The 18,350-nt window shown below is 41.7% G+C and overlaps 1 protein-coding gene across 3 annotated transcripts in view; it reads right to left on the reverse strand.

Moving 5' to 3' along the window:
- The window catches only part of shank2b (SH3 and multiple ankyrin repeat domains 2b), a 177,589-nt gene that overhangs the window by 35,109 nt on the left and 124,130 nt on the right, over positions 1-18,350 (reverse strand). For all 3 annotated transcript variants that reach the window (XM_051076066.1, XM_051076060.1, XM_051076059.1), the window contains 3 exons: positions 16,853-16,934; positions 10,577-10,659; positions 7,582-7,706 (listed from right to left, as the gene is read on the reverse strand). In XM_051076066.1, coding sequence (XP_050932023.1) covers positions 7,582-7,706; positions 10,577-10,659; positions 16,853-16,934 — 290 coding nt within the window. The remainder of the gene's footprint in view (positions 1-7,581; positions 7,707-10,576; positions 10,660-16,852; positions 16,935-18,350) is intronic.

Consider the following 18,350-nt stretch of genomic DNA (forward strand, 5'->3'; position numbering starts at 1 on the left):
CATTATAAGGTTAAATAGTCACATAATGTTGCTTTAAGTGCAGTGTTCTTGTCTTACAATGCCTGATTTGGGACCATGGGGAGAGGAACACCTTTTATGTTGCACCTCTTCTTCACCTAGACAGGAGATGTACATCTAATTATTGTCTTCTACAACCGCTAATGAAAGAATGGATTATGCTTGAAATTTAAATATAGAAAAGATGCAACAGCAATGATAATCATTAAAGTTCTATTTACAATGATTACATGTCATATATTAGTTAATGTGGCAGCGGGAAAATGTCAGTATGGATATTGACTGGGGAACAAAAAGCAGCTCAGGGAGTCAGTATTTCTTTGATGAGCCAACAACCTGACACATTTGGCCTTCTAACCCTCTGGTCAGCCACGCTGCCACCCGCCAAACTGGCTACCCAGTCGAGCAGAACTGGGTCAAGGGTGATAAGGCTGCAGATGAGCACAGACGCACGACCTAATGCTGGCACTAAACCAAGGTGGTAGGTGTTTAGAGATGCAGATGTGTTTTTATTTTTAGATTGTTAGGAATTATAAGATGATTGTGTCCACACATGTAGGATGAAACCTGGAATCCAAATCTAAAAATGAGGTCAGACAGCAACAAAGCCTGAGTGTGAAACCAGACATTTGACAGTCTGTCTGTGTCCCTGAGCTCAAACAGCAGCTTTTCTATTCTATATTTAACTGCATGTTAAGGCTCTCTGCCTTTAGGATGACATTGAGTGGACACTGACAAAATGACATGGAAAAAGATGTATTCTGGTGATTCTGCCTGGGAAGCAGCTTTTGAACAGAGCACAAGCACCTTTTACACCTCAGGCAGTAGAATTTAACTATTGTTGGTTAGACAGATAAATATGATGATGGATCTTTTCAAAGTGTTGATGTTAGCTCCAAGCAAGCTTCAGCTTTGAATGCTCTTAATGCACATGTGCACAGAAAGTGCTGCAGAAATCTTTTACACATTACATTTTGATTTTCACAGCATTTAATGCACCAAATTCACCAAGAAAATATTATGTTTAAAAAACATGAAAACATTGCAAAAACAGCCTCAAAATGAATATTTTCCTGTGCAAAAATACCTCAAACACTGTTGAAGACTGTTAACACTGTTAATCAGGTGTTCAGTCATATAATGTTACTGACGTCACAGCTGGGCCTCAACATAAACACAGAAGCCATTTATTCTAGAAATCAAAGCTTGCACGCACACAAAGTGCCCGGTATATGAGACTTTGGATTTTTTTATTTCTTTTTTTTTAGAGATAGAGTCAGTGAGCTTCCTGCTGCATGGTGATGAGAACCCTCTCCTCCTTTTTTTTCTTTAAGAGCTTTTGGAGAAAGAAATGGTGAGGACTGCCTGTGCTAGTTCACTGCACAACTGACAGTTGTGTGCTGTGTTGCAGTCCTCAGAGAGATGCAGAGAGGCAGAGATCTGACAGAAGGACAAGTACACACACACACACACACACACACACACACACACACACACACACACCTGGGGGCACTGGGAGGCAGATGCATTTGCATGTTACACTGGTCACACATCCTTCTCTTGGCCAAAGTTGTGTGTTATATAAGAGAGTAAGTGCTTTACTCCATCTACCTCTGTTGCGCACACGCACACACACACACACACACACACACACACACACACACACACACACACACACACACACACACACTTACTCTTGCACATACAGATGCACAAACAGAGTGCACATATACAGGATGTTAACTTCTTATGCAGGCTGTAACACACTCACATAACTACATCTCATAAGACTCAATAACAGCAACCAAAGATACATTATAATTTAAAATCCGTAATAAAAACCACTGCTTTATTATTTTGGTATAAGTCTAAAAAGTCCTTGTCTCACATCTGCATTCAAAGAAAATGAAGCAGAGGAAATATTATTTCAAGCTGTGTAATGGATCTAACCTTTTCAAGAGGTAATTTAGCCTGTTTGAAATCATTGAGGGTACAGTGAGAAAAGCATGAAAACTCATGCTGATGATGGTGGATCCCTGGGACAGTCCATGTCTGACCAGAACCTCCAGTGGAGGTAAAGATACTGAAGAGAAACACCAAACTCAGCTGTGTTTACTGACTCCTTCTGTGAGGAAACACAAGCTGTTGTCACATTTATTTGGAGCTTTATTTCTCTTTTTCTTTTTTATTCTCAGAAGGTTTTCTAACTCGTCCTCTTGCTTCATAACAACAAAACCAGCTTTGTCATCAGCACTTGGAGAAATGGGAAAGTGGGAGGCTGCTTACAACAGCTGCACACACTCCTCATCAGATACAATTACAGAAGTTGCCAAAGTGTGAGGAACAAACATATACCATCGGTTCAGGCTGTGTAAAGAAAGTTAGCTTTGGCATCCAGAGTTTAAATCTCATTTAAATCTGACAAAAAATAAACTGTTGTAATGATGTTGTAAATAAAAGATCCCAGTTTAAGTGGAACTTGAGTACAGCCTGTACTGTGAGGCAGACAAGTGAAGACAGATGCAGCACAAGACTAAAGACTGATTGTGAAGAGCAGAAACCATCAATAACATGAAGGCTGAGAGACTTGCTCAAACATATTGTGTAATGTGAACCAGGAAGGCCGAGAAATGAGCCACAGTGTCCTATGATGAACTTGGCCTTTGGTTTAATCAACAGCGAAGAGATGATCCCAGAGGACACCAAGCAAATATGATGACGACCACCTACTGTGGCCACGGGACAGAGCTCTGGCTGCGTGTGTGTGCTCTGCTGCAGCACACACACAGGAGTCACCTCCGACCTCTTTGGTCCTTCCAGGTGCAGCAGAAAGATGATGACAACATCAATAACAAACCCCTCTCTCCCTCCGTCACACGGCAGACGGCTCCCCTCGATGACTCGTCTCACTTACTCAGAATCAACAAGCTGTATTGATATGAAGCGCCGACTGCTGCTGGAGCACGGCGGTTGCTGATGGGGACTACGACAAGCACCCACTTAAACACACTTAGGCAAATGATTTGAGTGCTTGTATACAAGTGCACAAAATGCATGTGTGCATCCTCGTGCCAAGCTGTAAGAGGCAATGAAAGATTGATGCTTAGCCAAGCCCTAAATCATGCATGCAAATGGATATGTTCTGCTAATGTACAGTAGAAGGGAAACGGGGCATACTGTGGGTGCACTCGTGTGGACATAAAAACAGATGTTTAAACACACACACATACACACACACCTCTCCTAGAACTTAAATTGTTGGCAAGATACTTTGAAACAAATGGCAGAATGTTAAAAAAGACATCAGCCAACACTGTTAATACACAACACTCCCTTTGTTAGCGAAAATCTTTTGTGATAGTCAGTGGCTTCTCTCTGTTTCTGTCTTTAATCCTGTCCTTCAACCCATGATCTGAAAATCAGTCCACATGCACCATCTTTATGATCAGATATTCCACTTAAGAAAATGCATTTTGAAGGAGACAAGAAAGGAGAGGAACTCAGTGTGAGGACAGTCAGATCCATTCACTCCAATCACATAATGTATAAACTCTCCTCTTTCACATGAAGATGGAGAGTTCACCTGTCAGGGAAATATGACGTCTCTCCACTGGAAATGTTTAGCAGCTGAATACTACAGGTCATCTGGTGAGACTGTAAAAGGATTAAATACTGGAGCCAGTGGGCTGCCATGGTAATCACATCACCACTATATCATGACCACTACAGGACAGGATAAACAGCTGCACCACCCACCATGGTTTCAGGTTTTTTGTGATCTTCCTGTTTCCTTTTTAAATCCATCTTGGCCGAGTCATGGAGGAGCCATTACCCACAGACAGTTTATTATAGCAGCAGTGCTATCATAAATCAAATACTGGCTTCATTCAGACCAGTTATGGCTTTATTTTGTCTCACTGTTTGGTTCATTCAGAAATAATAAACTGATTTTTTTTTTACAGCCTTTTGTTCATTTTGAAACACATTAACAAACACTGTACCTGTGGAGACCAGAGCCCCCCAGCACTCACAGATTTAACTCCAGTTTAGGAGTGAAAATCACGTATGAAACCTGATGCTGCCACTGTTTACGATCTGCCATGATCCCAGATCCATTACAGCTGTGTACAACTGCAGAAGGGCTCAACAATGAATCAAAATATTATCAAAATTACAGTAAGGCTTCAATTTAAAATAAATAAATAATCACACCTTTCTAAATGGAGCATTGGTGTTGCAGAGACGCTCTAGCCTACAAATAATAATGTCCAGATGTAAGGGAAAGGTCCTGTTTAGTCCAGAACCCAGAACCCACTAAAACTGTAACTCATATCACAATATCCGTCAAAATCAGATCACAGTATGATTTCTTCTCATTCAGTCCTAAATTGCAGTCTGAAAAATGTGAAAATAACTGACAGTGTTCAAATTTAAAATTTCATATTGAAATTTATGACCAATTATTTCACATAATATGTTCTGTCCATTTCCCAATGAAAAACAGAATCTTTTAAACTAGTTTTCAGCATTAACAACCTGCAGGAATTCTCTTTCAATAATTCCTGGTATTCAACACCTTTCTGAATCAGGAAGGCTCATGTTTCTGATTGGATACAGAGCTGTATACTGTGTACAACTGAACTTTTAAAAAATACATTAAAAACATCTTTAACAGTTACTCTCTGTCCTTTATTATTTATAAACAAAACTTATTTATCTTTTAGTAGAGGTCCTTCAGCTTCCTACCTCCCCTGCAAATGTTTTAATATGTAAGTGTCTTCTTTTATTTTTCCTTTATATATAGGAAAAAACACAACATCCAGCACTACCTCAGCAAAGCACAAAACTGAATGATAACAGAACAATGCATTATGAGTCTGTTGACAGGTGAGACAGCTGCACAAAGTAACTGGCTCTGATCAAAAATCATCCTGGACTGAGAGACAGGATGTGCTGTTGTCCTGCATCATATCCATGCATCTCTCCTTGGTGTTGTAGGTAGGTGGTGGTGTGGAGTGAGGGCAGGATGTGATAAGGACAGCAAAGACTGATAAATAAGGAAACTGCAACTGGAAAGAATCCATGCATGAGTTTCAACTATTCATCACCTTAAAAAAAGTGATCTGATGTATTTTTGGGGAGTGGAGCGAGGCCAATGAACGCTGCTGCCGCTATTTCAGGTGGAGATGCACTTCTAAGATGACACTCACTAAACACACTTAAACACAGCCTCAGCAGTGATCCTCTGAGGTTAGTGTTCTTCTCAAAATGGATCTCTCAAGCTGTGTTCTGATGAAACTGCAGCATAAGATACTCGCTCATTAAAGAATATGAGCTATGGGTGGCTAACTAGCTAGAGGCTGTGCAGCTGTGGATGTGTCAAACATTTTCAAGCCCTTCCCGTGCACTCTGTAAACATCGTTCTTACTCTGATACATCTCAGTTTTGACTCCAGACTGAAGCAGGCTGAGATGATTAAAGAGGTCAACAGAAATCAGAGATAAAACAAATGAGAGATAAGGAGCGAATAAGCTGAAATCATATTGAGGAAGAGCTGCAGACAGAGATACAGTCTGCTCTCGTCATTTGATGCTCCATTTAGCAGAAACACAAAATAAACCAATCCCCAGTGCAGTGCTGCTTACAGACACACAGTCGTTATGGAGTCACATAAGAACAGGAAAAAGTGCGAGCTCAAAATAGACAATGTGCTTTTCCTCCAAGTCTGTTTTTCTCCCAGCAGCTGTGATTGGATTTGTAATGTGCGAGGGTACATCAGTCACTGAGATCCCTACAACAGCATTCAGCACAAGACATTTCCTCCTATGCTTGAGCAATGCATAATGATTCTGAAGCATTTCAGTCAGAGGCCAAAACATTATTTCAGGTTGTTCTGATAAACACAAATCTGCACTATGGAGGCATTTGGAAGATCACCCCAAGAGATCAAATATTGTATCTGCTTACACAACACAGTGTAATTTGTGCAGGCTACACACACAGAAATCATGAAAAGTACTGTTACACAATCTGTCTTAAAGGCTCTGGGATTAGATTTGTTTGAATAGTACTGAACATGTTATCAAACAAAACATCTGACTGAGAGAAAGTAAAAATTATTTGAGGCACCGCTCGATTACAACAGTCTCAATTTCTTATTCCTCTGTTGTTGTTGTGCTTTTAAGTTACGCTGCTCCAGTTTAAACTTTCATTACAAGTTTTTGTTTGGGAATGTGGGTGCGTCCCCTCAACAGCGTTTGGAGTGACAGTTCATGGCCAGGACGTCTGACAGTGGTGTAACTCTGTTCATTCTATCTCCCTCTCTATATATCATAGAGCACAAATACTACAAGACATGAGGCCACTACAATAACTCTTTTCTGTAGATTACAACAATTATACAGATTTATCCCTGTACAGCTTCTGCAGCCTCAGACTTGGTTGGTTAATAAAAAACCCAAAACATGTAAACCTGCGTCATTGGCTCCATTTATAAGCGTTTTTGGACCAGAGTGTTTTGAAGAAACCTCCCCTTTTTAAATGTGTCCGCACTGCAAGAACTGAGAGCGATCATAGCTCTTACATCGCAGTTTTGAGGGACTTTTTTAGCTCTCCCAGCACAAAGGGAACTTTGAGTGATATAAGTGTGCTGTGATTGGTTGAATACAAGCCGATGCAGCACCTGAAGCCGCCACTTCTAAAAACCCAAGAGAAATGTTAGCTGTGTAAACAACAGCTCATAACTCATAAAAAATAGAACAAAACACGGACAAACTGACCAACAGTCAAGTCCAGGCTTTACTGAGAATATATGTGACAGAGGAAATACAACATGATTTTGACAGCCGCTGAAAGTATGTAGTTCTCGAGGGAGCTCACCAAAACTGTTTGGTCTGAAAACACCTATATATATATATGATATATGATGAGTGCCGAGAAACTGCTCTATACGTTTCTATACAGTTAACTTTGTCTTTACTCAAAACAAACCTCACACTAAACTAACAGACTACTGTATGTATAAAGCTGCTTTGTGAAGTTAGTTGTTCATGTGAAGTTAGTGAAAGAAAAACCAGCATAAAACAGTAGCACTAAACAGGGATGACAGGACTCCCTCTGGACACTGTTGGTCCCATTACAGTGTCTGCACTCTGCAGACCTCAAAATGTTTTTACTTTCATCCATGAGTCACAGTCCAAATCAAAAGTGGCAGGAGTCAGATGTTGCTAGAATTGCATGCAAACTGATGATTTCGCAGTAAAGTGGCTGCTAAAACAGTTTCAAACAAAGGAGGGAGTTTTATGATAAAATCTAGTTCTGACAAATTTCTTCTACAACACACATTTGGATTCAGACCAACAAAGCAAGTTACACTTACTATACATCTTATGTTACAGCTCACACCAGTGCAACAAATGAGCTTGGCATCCTGCATGACCAACATTACAAGCAACCAGCAGAGCAGTAAAGTAAAATTCAACAACTGAAACCAGAGATGTATTTTTACCAGTGTAAAAATTTACACAATTTTTCATTGAATTCCAAAAACGGAGCAGCTCTTACCTCGATGAGGAAGTCCCCGGTTCTGAGTCCTGCCTGCCATGCCACTCCTCCCTCATCCACCGACTCCAGGTACTGCAGGGCGGGGAAGGCAGGTGTGGGCGTAAACTCCTCAATGGGCGTATCCGCTGCACAGGGATGATGGGGAGGGACAGAGTTGAAATGGTTTTGGCAAAATGAACCACAGTAATATCCACAAAACACAACACATGAAATACTGTCAGAGGAGAAAGTGTAAGATTTGACGATGAAATGATGCCAGGATAACTCAGTTTTAAACAACAAACACAGGTGTAGTTAATTACTTTGATAATAGCTGCATGAAGTGAGTAGCATCACTGACACCTGTGTTTTTCTCTCTGGTCAAAATGTCTGCTGTGAAGAAGTTTCACTGTTTGTCAAGTACAAAGACAGAGCTGGGTCATGGTTAGCCTAGCTTAGCATTAAGACTTGAAGCAGGAGTTAACAGTGAAAATATTAACTGTAATAACTAACTGTAATTTACTGTTATATGTTGCATTTTTAATAGACAGAGGGATAAATAATGTCACTCTGAACTACAGCAACAAACCAGTTGCAAAATGGCTGCCACAAAATCCAGCTAATTATAAATGAACTAGACGCTGTTTGTATCTCACTTTAATTTGTTAATAACCTGCTACAAACATGAAACACAATAGCTGATTCATATGGTGCGACTCCCTCTTATTAAATCCATGGTGTGGCTACAAGGTTAGCAGTGGAGATAATCATCTTTTAATAATTAATGTGTCAATGCTGCTGAGCCAGAATGACTTTTGAACGTATCAGTGACCTGTTCGCTAAAGAACAAGAGACAAGGTATAAATATGATTTTTATAAGCTTTTTGTAATTTTTATGAACAGTCTTTGAGCTAAGCTAGTCTTTGCTAATTTGAACACAGACACTAAATGGCATAAAACAGAAATCAGTCTTATGTGACTCTGGGTTTGATGCTAACATGAGCATGTTTCACAAAGTATGTTGCTTTAAACAATAAAATCAGTGTTATGTATTCAAAGCAAGGATGTAGCATTAGTGTCTCCTAAACATTGTGGTATTTCCTTTTTGTGTCTGTGCATATCTAAGCTATATCTATACCTTTACCTATAACTATATCAATGACTGATGATTAGTTTCTGAACACCTCATTTAAGGAACGTGTGTCTAAGATTTCAGTCATCAAATATCTGATCAGAGAATCAGAAAACAAGAATCTGACCCAGAGTTTGACGCTGACTTTCTTGACAGTTTTTAATTCGTGGTGTTGCAGTCTCATTTTAGCCTTTTTGACTGAAAAGATCAGATGAAAGTTGATGAAAATAAAGGGAACAATGACAAAAATAAATCTGGTTATTAATGCTGGGACACACAACAGAACAGTGCTACAGATCCTTAGAGCACTTCAAACCACTGTGCATTAAAAGACGAGTGTGTACACACTTAAAACCAAACATTATCTTTATTTTCCCTCTAATTTCTTAACTTTTCAAAAGCAGTTTTACCATCCAGCCTGTGCTGTACTATCACTCCACTCTCCCCACACATGGCTGCAGCCCAACCCTCCCCTCTCTTGCTCTTGGGGAGGTTAAAAAATATTGCGGCTGGGAGAAACCAGTGGTGACAAGTGACACTTCCTATAACTCATCCCTCTACTGGAAGACACAGTCCACGAGTGCACACAAGGGCTTTCATGAGGGTATTTATGTGATTGTGATGACTGCGTTTCTTTAGGTGTCTGTCTGTCTGTGTGTGTGTGTGTGTGTGTGTGTGTGACATAGAGACAGAGAAGGAGAAAAGGGGGAGGGAGAGAGAGAGAGAGTAAAAAATGGGCAGAAACACAGAGAGCAAAAGAGGATGTGAGCTTATGTGACAGCTCGAGCATCAGTGGATGTTTGTGTTTGTGTGTGTGTGTGTGTGTGTGTGTGTGTGTGTGTGTGTTCACCCTCGTGCAGGATAAGCTCGGCTGGGTCAGTTCCCCGGGGTGAAAGCAGTGTGTGTCAGAATGACTAGAACATTCCTCTTGTTTTTCAAGCCAAATCCCTCTTTTCTCTCCCTCCATGTCATTCCCTCTCTCTGTCTCTGCCTCCCCCTCTTTTTCTCTCTCTGTATGTCTTAAAAAAAAAAGCAGGAACATGAATATACTAAATTTACCTCTCGACAGTAACCATGGCGTAGACCAATCGAACGGCACCGCACAGTTGTGGAATGCAACGTGGATTATGACATGGTGAGAATCGTCATAGAAACCGACGCAGCAGCTCAAACTGGCTATTTTTAGAGCCAATCTCGTGGCCTGGTGAAATATCAAACTGCCTGGATAGGCCACTCATATCATAACAACTCATGGTGTGGTGGGAAGAGGTAGAGATGACGGTGGGTGCTGCGAGGCAGGTACACGTCAAACATAAACCGAGCACAGAAAAAAAGGATTTCTTCATGCATTTTCTCCATGAACTAGTGCTGCCATATTACAGATGTTTATGCCCTGAACGGTGGGAAAATGTACTCACTCACAAATAAAAGGTGGGCAGGTTTGGGTGCGCTGCCATCAGCTGCATCCTTGACAACAACAAATGCCATCACAACTTAGCTGGCACTCCTGCTGTGTGCGTGTGTGTGTGTGTGTGTGTGTGTGTGTGTGTGGTTGTGTGGGGCTTAAAGGGAGGTCACAATAAAGTTATGTTCAATTTTTAATAGCAGAACCTCTCTGCATGTTTTTGTAGGTTTTAGTTGGAGGGGAGGCTACAGCATCTCTCCATACATTCTCTCACACACAAGACCCTGAAACTAAGATGAGTCGAGCTGAACACAGCCTATAAATGTTTTTGCACGTAAATTCAAAGCAACACGTCAGTCTTGGAGGTGTGAACCCAGCTGATGTTTGACTGGATAGATGACAGTTTGGGGGGAGAATGGCACAAAGACACAAACAGTAAATTAAAAAAGCGCAAAAAGTCAGTGAATCTGTGTTCCTACCTTTCGCTCCTCGTAGGACGAAGCCAAATCCCTCATTCTCCTTTTTCTGGAGCACCACCGTCTTCTCGTCCACCACGCAGTCACTGTGGAGGAGATGCCGAGCAGAGCGCCCGTTAGCACAGCCCATCATCCGCAGCATGGCCACGGACGCCCTGCCCGAGTGGAGGTTCATGCTGCTGGAGGAGAGCTAGTCCGGCCAGGGCAGGGCAGGGCAACCCCGACCCCACCCCACCACCACCACCGCAGCTGCCTCCCCCTCCTCCTCCTCCTCCTCCTCCTCTCTCCGGCCTCTGTCTCTATCAAACGGTATGACAGCGGCCCCGGCAGCCCGGCGACAGCATCTCCAGAAAAGAGACGACCCGAAAAAAAAGAAAAAAGAAAAAGAGGGACGACGACGAAAGAGACGCGCCTCCCTCCCCTCCCTGCTACTCCCTTGCCGCCGCCGCCGCCGAAGCGGCAGCCCGTCAGCCGCCTCTCCTGCGCGGAGACGCGGGGTCGGCAGCGCGGTTACCCCCGCCGCTGCTCCGGCCGGCGGTGTGGGAGTGCTGCGCCGTCGACGAGGAGAAGCGACATCAGGCTGATGGTGCTAGCGGCTAATGGCTCATGATGAGGCGGGGAGGAAGGCTGAAGCTCACCGGGTTGGGGGGGTGGAGGGAGAGAGAGCGAGAGGGAGGGAGGGAGCAGCAGAGTCTCGGTGTGGATGGATGTCTAGGTGTGCTGCGCTCTGCAATATGCAATCACAACTACAGAACCGACGGGTTGGTAGGGAGTGTGTGTGTGTGTGTGTGTGTGTGAGTATGTGTGTGGTGTTAGAGAGAGAGAGAATAGGGGGAGTAAATGGGTGACCGGCCATGGAAAGGGGTGACAGCAGGGTGTCATATGTCCCCACGTCTGCGTAACTGACTGACTGATCAGTTAATTGATTGATTGATTCATTATTCCGCTGACTTTTGAGGGTTGCCTCTGACATCTTCCAGTTGGATTCACTGACACTTCTGTCTCCTTATTGTTCCCCAATCAATCTAATCTCCTCTTCACTGAAAGACTTTGTTCAAATCATCAGCTTTTATTCTTTTTCTGAAAAACGTATTTAATCCTTAAACCACAACTTTTATCTGGAGAACTGTCACCTGTGTCCACACACACCTTCAAACTGAAAACACTGAGACACAATGATGTAGGGGTGTGTTACAGTCATATTTCTGGATATCATGTGGTCACTGGACAAGTAGCTTCAAATGATATGCTTTTTAACAAGACATTTTAAGGCTAACTACAGATAGACTGCTTGTTTGCATGACCAGATTTACTTGAGGATCCAAAAGCAAAAACTTTCGTGGGCATCTGCAGGTGTCCATTTTGCATTGTTGGCAATCCATCCTTTAGTAATTCATCTTAGCATGAACTGCTCCACCCAGTTTGAGGCCAAATGTCTGAAGAAAGCTATTAACCTACATCAGTTGCTTCATGAAATGATTCAGGTGCATTAAAAGTTGATAATCTGTTTAAAATCCTCTATTTTCTCTCATCATCATTGTTGACAGGATTGGTGACACCAGTGCAGACGGCCTGTAACTGCAGCGTGGGATGCCTACGTTACAAAACACACATGAAACTATGTCGCCCATTCCCTCCTTTTAACTAACAGTGAGAGCGAGAACAGCTGTGGTTGCCTGTCCTAATCTACACTGCTGCAGCTGCAGTTGTGTTTTTGAGGAATACTCCATATGGTGATGTAGCTTTACTGCAGGAGCAGGATTACTGGGAAATGAAAGGCACCTCTTTGACTCAGCAGTAAAACTAATCTGACGTCTCCTCGTGGCTCCAAATATATTAACCATGACCCTGTTTTTTTTTTTTTTTTTTCTTTTTTTTTTTTTTTTTTGCCACTGGTCTTCGTCTGCTAAAATACGCAAGCTTGAAATGGTACGTTCCATTTCTCATTTCCTGCAGTAATCATGGCTGGGTCTGGTGGGGTGAGACTGACTGGCGTCATCAGGGTTGTGAAGCAGAGTCGACCATGAAACCAGTTTAGGAGAGGTGCAACTTAAAGGCCAAGTTTGCTCCTCCAGTCTGAGGTGTTCTGCTGTAAAGGTGCATCATTCAGCTTATATTAGGTGCAAGGATTACGCTGAATAGACACGTGGGATGAGAGAGAGAGAAAGACAGAGAGAGGGGAGAATAAAGAAGAGAGAGACAGGCGCAACTGCCATCCTAGCAACAGTTCCCTTAGCAACGCAATCTGTCTAGAGAGGAAGGAGGCCTGCACTGCTGACACACTGAAGGTTATCTCCCAGCATTCCCTTAGACACACACACACACACACACCCTCTGGCCCATAGTGGGCGGCCACTGGTAATCACACCTTGATCACCCAAATCTGACATGGTGGCAGCGTCAATAGGTCAGCGCAGCACAGCGTGCAAAGAAGAGCCTGACAGTTTATCAAAGGCATCATCTTGTTCAACAAGTGATTGGGTGGGGGACAACAGACTTGAGGCTGCTTTATCAAAACAAAGCAGAGCATGCAGGATGTGGGACATGCTGCTCGACAGGCTGTATGGGATGAAGTGCAAGCTTACCCCAGGGAGCATGCTGCCTCAATCTGGGCTCCACGGTGGGAGTCCGCAGTGTATTTATAGTCAAGAGGAGAGCGTCTGTATGCAATGCAATGGGTTTGTTTGTCAGACATTCATCTCCTGCTGTCCACATGTAACTTTTTATTGGAGTTTGGAGGTCTGGCTCAAGGGCACAGTTATTAGACACAGTCATCAAACTCTTATTCTGCATGAGTGATGGCTGGTGGAGGAAATGATGCAAGCTAAACTATCCATCACTGTGGATAAAGACTTCTAACCTTTCAGCAGCAGAGTACTCTTCAGTCACCAGCGCATTCCTCCGCATGCATTCATTTGTGCCTTGTGACTCTACAATGATTCCTCGGGCACCAGCATCATCAGCACTTTATCATAGACAGTAGAGAGCTGATGCATCATGTACCAAAAAAAAAAAAAAAAAATCCACATCTGGGTTTCCTCCCTCTCCATCTCCCCTTGCTGCAGCCTCACTCAGCGAGGAGTGATTGTCTGTCCTCCAGTCAGATTTGAAGCATAATGGAAAACAAGAGAGCCCCTGCACACTATCTCTGTGCAACTTCATAGTCAAGCTTTTAGTCTCACACCATCATCAGGACATGCAGTGTTACAGAGTCGTCAGGATCACTCATCACTCGTAACCTTAACGGCTTATGCAAAATGAGCTCTGAAGAAACGAAGAGCAGTTATGACATTTTAACCTTTAACTTGCATTTATCTTCCACATAAGTGCACACAGATGTGACCACTTCCACCTGATGGCAGAAAACATTTTGCGCTGAGTAACGTCCTCACCTTTGGGTCACACAAAGCTCAAGCTGTTTGGCCAGTGTAGACAGCTGCACTGATTTAAACTGAAGCGTATCTGTTCAGTCGGACAGATGGACGACTGAAAAATCTGGCTTAAAAAGAGCTATGTGTAGACAGGGTGTAAAAGTCAGTTGTCTCCCTGCTTTAGATTTGCTCTGGTGATGACCCCTCAGGTCTGATCAGTTTCATGTCCACGGTGTGTCTCTCTACAAGGGCTGTGCAGTAGCTCAACACAGGTCATGTCCTCTGTATTTGTTCTGTTTTTTAGCAAGCTGGAGGGAGTTTACATATGGCTGATTCCAGTATTTGTACACTCAATGCCTTTAAATTTAACTTCTTTTAAGCCAGCAGTAAATAAGTCCATGCATTATTAATCAGTACTGCTCACTGGAATTTCCTTGCATTGTGGAAAAGGCTCAATATTTCTAAAATAACAGCTGCAGTCCTGTTCTGACTCTTCCATATCCTGTATATGAACAGTTGGCTCCGAGGAAGAACTATTCTCAAGATACAAAAAATATAGCTACTGTAAATTCATCAGGATTTCTTGGCTCCTCTGCTGGGACAGTCGGCGATGTTTTGGAGCTATCTACAGTTCAGTTTATCTCTCTTTTAATTTGTGCATGGAGATCAAACTGCTCTTTGGCACCTTCTTCCTGCCCATAAACACACAGACCAGGAAAAGTTACTGCCTCATGCAAAATGTAATGCCAGCCTCTGCCAGTTTAAAAAACAATTATGAATCTTTAAAGAGCAAAGGGAGGATTCGATGTGAGTGCCTCGAAAAAGTCAGCTTTTCCAAAAATACAGCAACGTTTCAATATCTGTGGGAGAGAAACATATCAGTTGTGACATAGTTTGTTCCATTAGAGCCAAAGAAACTGAAATTGTCATGGCTCAGTCTATATCCAGGTTAAAGTTTAATTTCCAGCTGAGATTTCCCCTGGATCTTTGATGTCACATGGGTCTTTAGTCTTTGGCCGACCAGCCTTCGTGGGTGAGAGAGGGTTCACCTTGACCCATATTGGACTCTTACTGGAAAAACACCTTCCAGCATGTTCACTGAGTCCTGCCAGAGGAAATCCAACAGAGTAATGAGGGAAATGTCACAATGTCCTTCACCACCTTATCAGCACACACAGTTTATAAATCACCACACAGATCTGATATTTTCTGCTGCAGTGTAAAGAGAGTAGTAATTAAAACTGACAGAAAAGCTGCTCTGTCCACTTGTTATTGATAATCTTTCTCATCCTGTTTGGGTGAATCAGAAATCTGAGCATGTATGCTATTTTTAATCATTTACAGAACCCGCCAGAATAGCCATCTTTAATCTAATCACCAAGTTGTTTGAGGCTCTGGCAGACTTCAGATGCATTATCGTCTCATGGAAGTCTGGTAGAGCCTTCCATTAGCTGATGAAAGGCTGTCAACATGTAAGGTTAGAATTATAAAAAAAGACAGACAAATTACGACACAGATAACTATCTTAAAGCTGCTCTTCACATACAAAAAAGGTTCATTTATTTCCATGTACAAGAGGTGACAGAGAGTCTGTGGAGGGCAGTAAAATATATTTAAACAATCAAGGGTAAACTAAACTTTTATGCACAATGGCCCCTTGCAAAGTGTGTCATTGTTATATATTACATTAATGGATATTTGTATTTTTATGCATTAATATTTCTGAATATTAACATCTGAGATTGAGTGGAGTATATGAAGTAGCAAAAAATGGAAATACTCAAGTACATCAAAACTGTACTTAAGAACAGTTACTTTCAGTTACTTAAGTACAATTACTTTCCACAAATGTGGAAGATGAAGAAGTGAAATGAAAAAAAAAAAACCTTACTTTTCACTTTATTTCACATTTTGTCACCTTTTGGACATGGTAATATCCAAATACAAGCAGTCATGTCTGCTACAGATTAGTATCAGCATTAATATATAATAAGAAACATTCATTTAACCTAATGTTGACATTAGCTGTTCTAAATCTATAGGTAAATGAAAATTGTGGCATAATTGAATTTTTAACAGTGAACAAACACGGCCTGTGTGCCAGTCAGTGGTGTTTGCACAGCAGTAAAATGTACCCATAAAATAACAGACTGTTCATCTCTTATTAATGAAAAGTTTACAACTTTGCAAACATTTCATTCCCTGTTATTCTGCAGCTCCAGGTCTGAGGAAAGACTGTCAGCCACTTCCACATATGGGTTAAAATCACTGCACATGTTGGATGCAAACTGCTGCATTCCTGATGATGTTGGACAGATGACCTGGTGTGATCAAACACAACCCACAGCTCATTCATATTCATGCTCCTGCAAGGACATTCAGCTCACCTGTCTGATTGATTCTGCCAAATAGGATTGTTCATGATGGAGAATATACTCCAAGCTCTATGTATCTCTATGGATCTCTCTCTCACTCACACAAACAGAAGAGTACACATCTATACTCATTTCTAATAAAGCTTGTATTGAAGTGGATGTGACAGCAGAGAACAGAGGAGAGGAATGGAGCAGAGTAAGTTGAGAGCAGAAGATGGTGGAAACTTTGGGATTCAACGTCAGGCAGCATTAGACAGGACTTTTCACTTAGCTGGAAGAAGTTGCATCTTAAATCCTCTTTTCCTATTACAGCTCTTCCTTTTTTGTGAAGAACAAAGGAAAGGTTTTCTATATTATATGTAGATTTCATTGCACCAAGAGACAGTAAACATTTAGATCAGAAAAATCTTAAATAATTCAAAAGGTTAGAAGTTAGTTTTCTTTACTTCCTGGTATTATGCATATGCATATATACAGTACAGTGGATTTTGCATGATATGAGGAGAAGCGTGTGTGTGTGTGTCAGGTAGTACCTGGAGGCATCAAAGCTGTCGTAGGAGCCCACAGTGTAGTGTCTGAAGAGCTTCCGTCTGTCAGCACGGTCCGCTCGGGAATCTGCCAGATCACAGCAGAATGAGATCAATATTCACATCCTGTCTGTAACCAGTATCATCACTCTACAAATCAGTCAGTGTGGACAAGTAATGGGTCAGTAAAACTATTTCAGATGCTGCTGCACTGTCTCTGCTGCATCTTCAGGATCTAAAGCTCTAGAAAAATTTAGTAAAGTGAGAACTTCCATACTTAACCTCAAACCAAAACTGAGAAAAAAAGGTAACATCTACTGAGCTCACATGTCAACATATGTGTCAAACAACATCTGACGGACTGATTTCTGATCTGTGGTCAAAGTCAGGTTTAGGCACAAAGACTACATGGTTACAGTTAGAGAAACTCATGGGTATAGTTCAGAGAAAATGGGAAACACACTGCAGCCTCGACCATCCTCCCCCGCCCCCACCCTGAGAGATTTTTCAGCACTAAAACATCATCACCACTTTCTTCATTGCTCATATTTCTCACAGTCACAGAAGGTCTCTGTGAGGTAAATATAAACATACTGTATATCATGTTTAGCATCTGTCATTTTTCTGATGAAGTCGGTCTCAGCGTATCTTTCATAGTCCACTTGGGGGAAGAACAAGTGATAAACATGACACTGATACATTATTTATTGCAAAGTTGCTGTGGTGAACTTGTTGGAAATCAGTTTGGAAATGTATTTACACATCCAGCTGATTCCCATTAATGCTCATTTTGAATTGGTTTCTCTAATATTCAGTATGCTTTTTATCTCAGCTTTGATCTCCACCAACTCCTGAGAAAAATCTTTCCTCTACTTTCTCTACCAGCTAATCTCTTTATCCTTTTGAAGTCTGGTGCATAGCTGGTTTTATATATGAATACAGGTGAGCTGTCACTAGTGAAAACAACAAGCAGAAAGATGGTAACATGCTGAGTTTGGTGATGATTCACTTCAGGTTTGTTGTGTATCTTTCACATTACACACAGTCACACAGTGTGAAAATACTAATATTTCTGAGTGTAACTAATTCAATAAGTTCCCTAAAATGCAGGTAACACTGGTTTATATTGACCTGAATCAACAATAAATATCAGGTAAGTTAAATATTTAAAGATAATTTGAGAATTAGTGATAAAGCTCTATTTAACATTTATAGAAACTGAGATGAGTACTTAAATAAAGATCCAGAGGGTGGCAATATTGGCTAATAAATAGGGAAAAAGGAGACTTGACCATTTAACCTCAACACTCCCAAGGGTGTTTGTAACATGATGTACGCACAGAAGCAAAAGGCCTCAACTACTGCAACAAGTTTTACCAAATGTTGGCTTTTAATTGTTTTAGGATCCTTAAAACAGTGTCTTAGTCCTTCTTTGGCTTCAGACCTCCTTCATCTGTCTCTTCTTCATCTACAGTTTTATTCAACAGGCATGTGCAGTAACTAT

This window comes from Lates calcarifer, linkage group LG2 (genome assembly GCF_001640805.2).
Source record: "Lates calcarifer isolate ASB-BC8 linkage group LG2, TLL_Latcal_v3, whole genome shotgun sequence".
Classification (NCBI taxonomy): domain Eukaryota; kingdom Metazoa; phylum Chordata; class Actinopteri; family Centropomidae; genus Lates; species Lates calcarifer.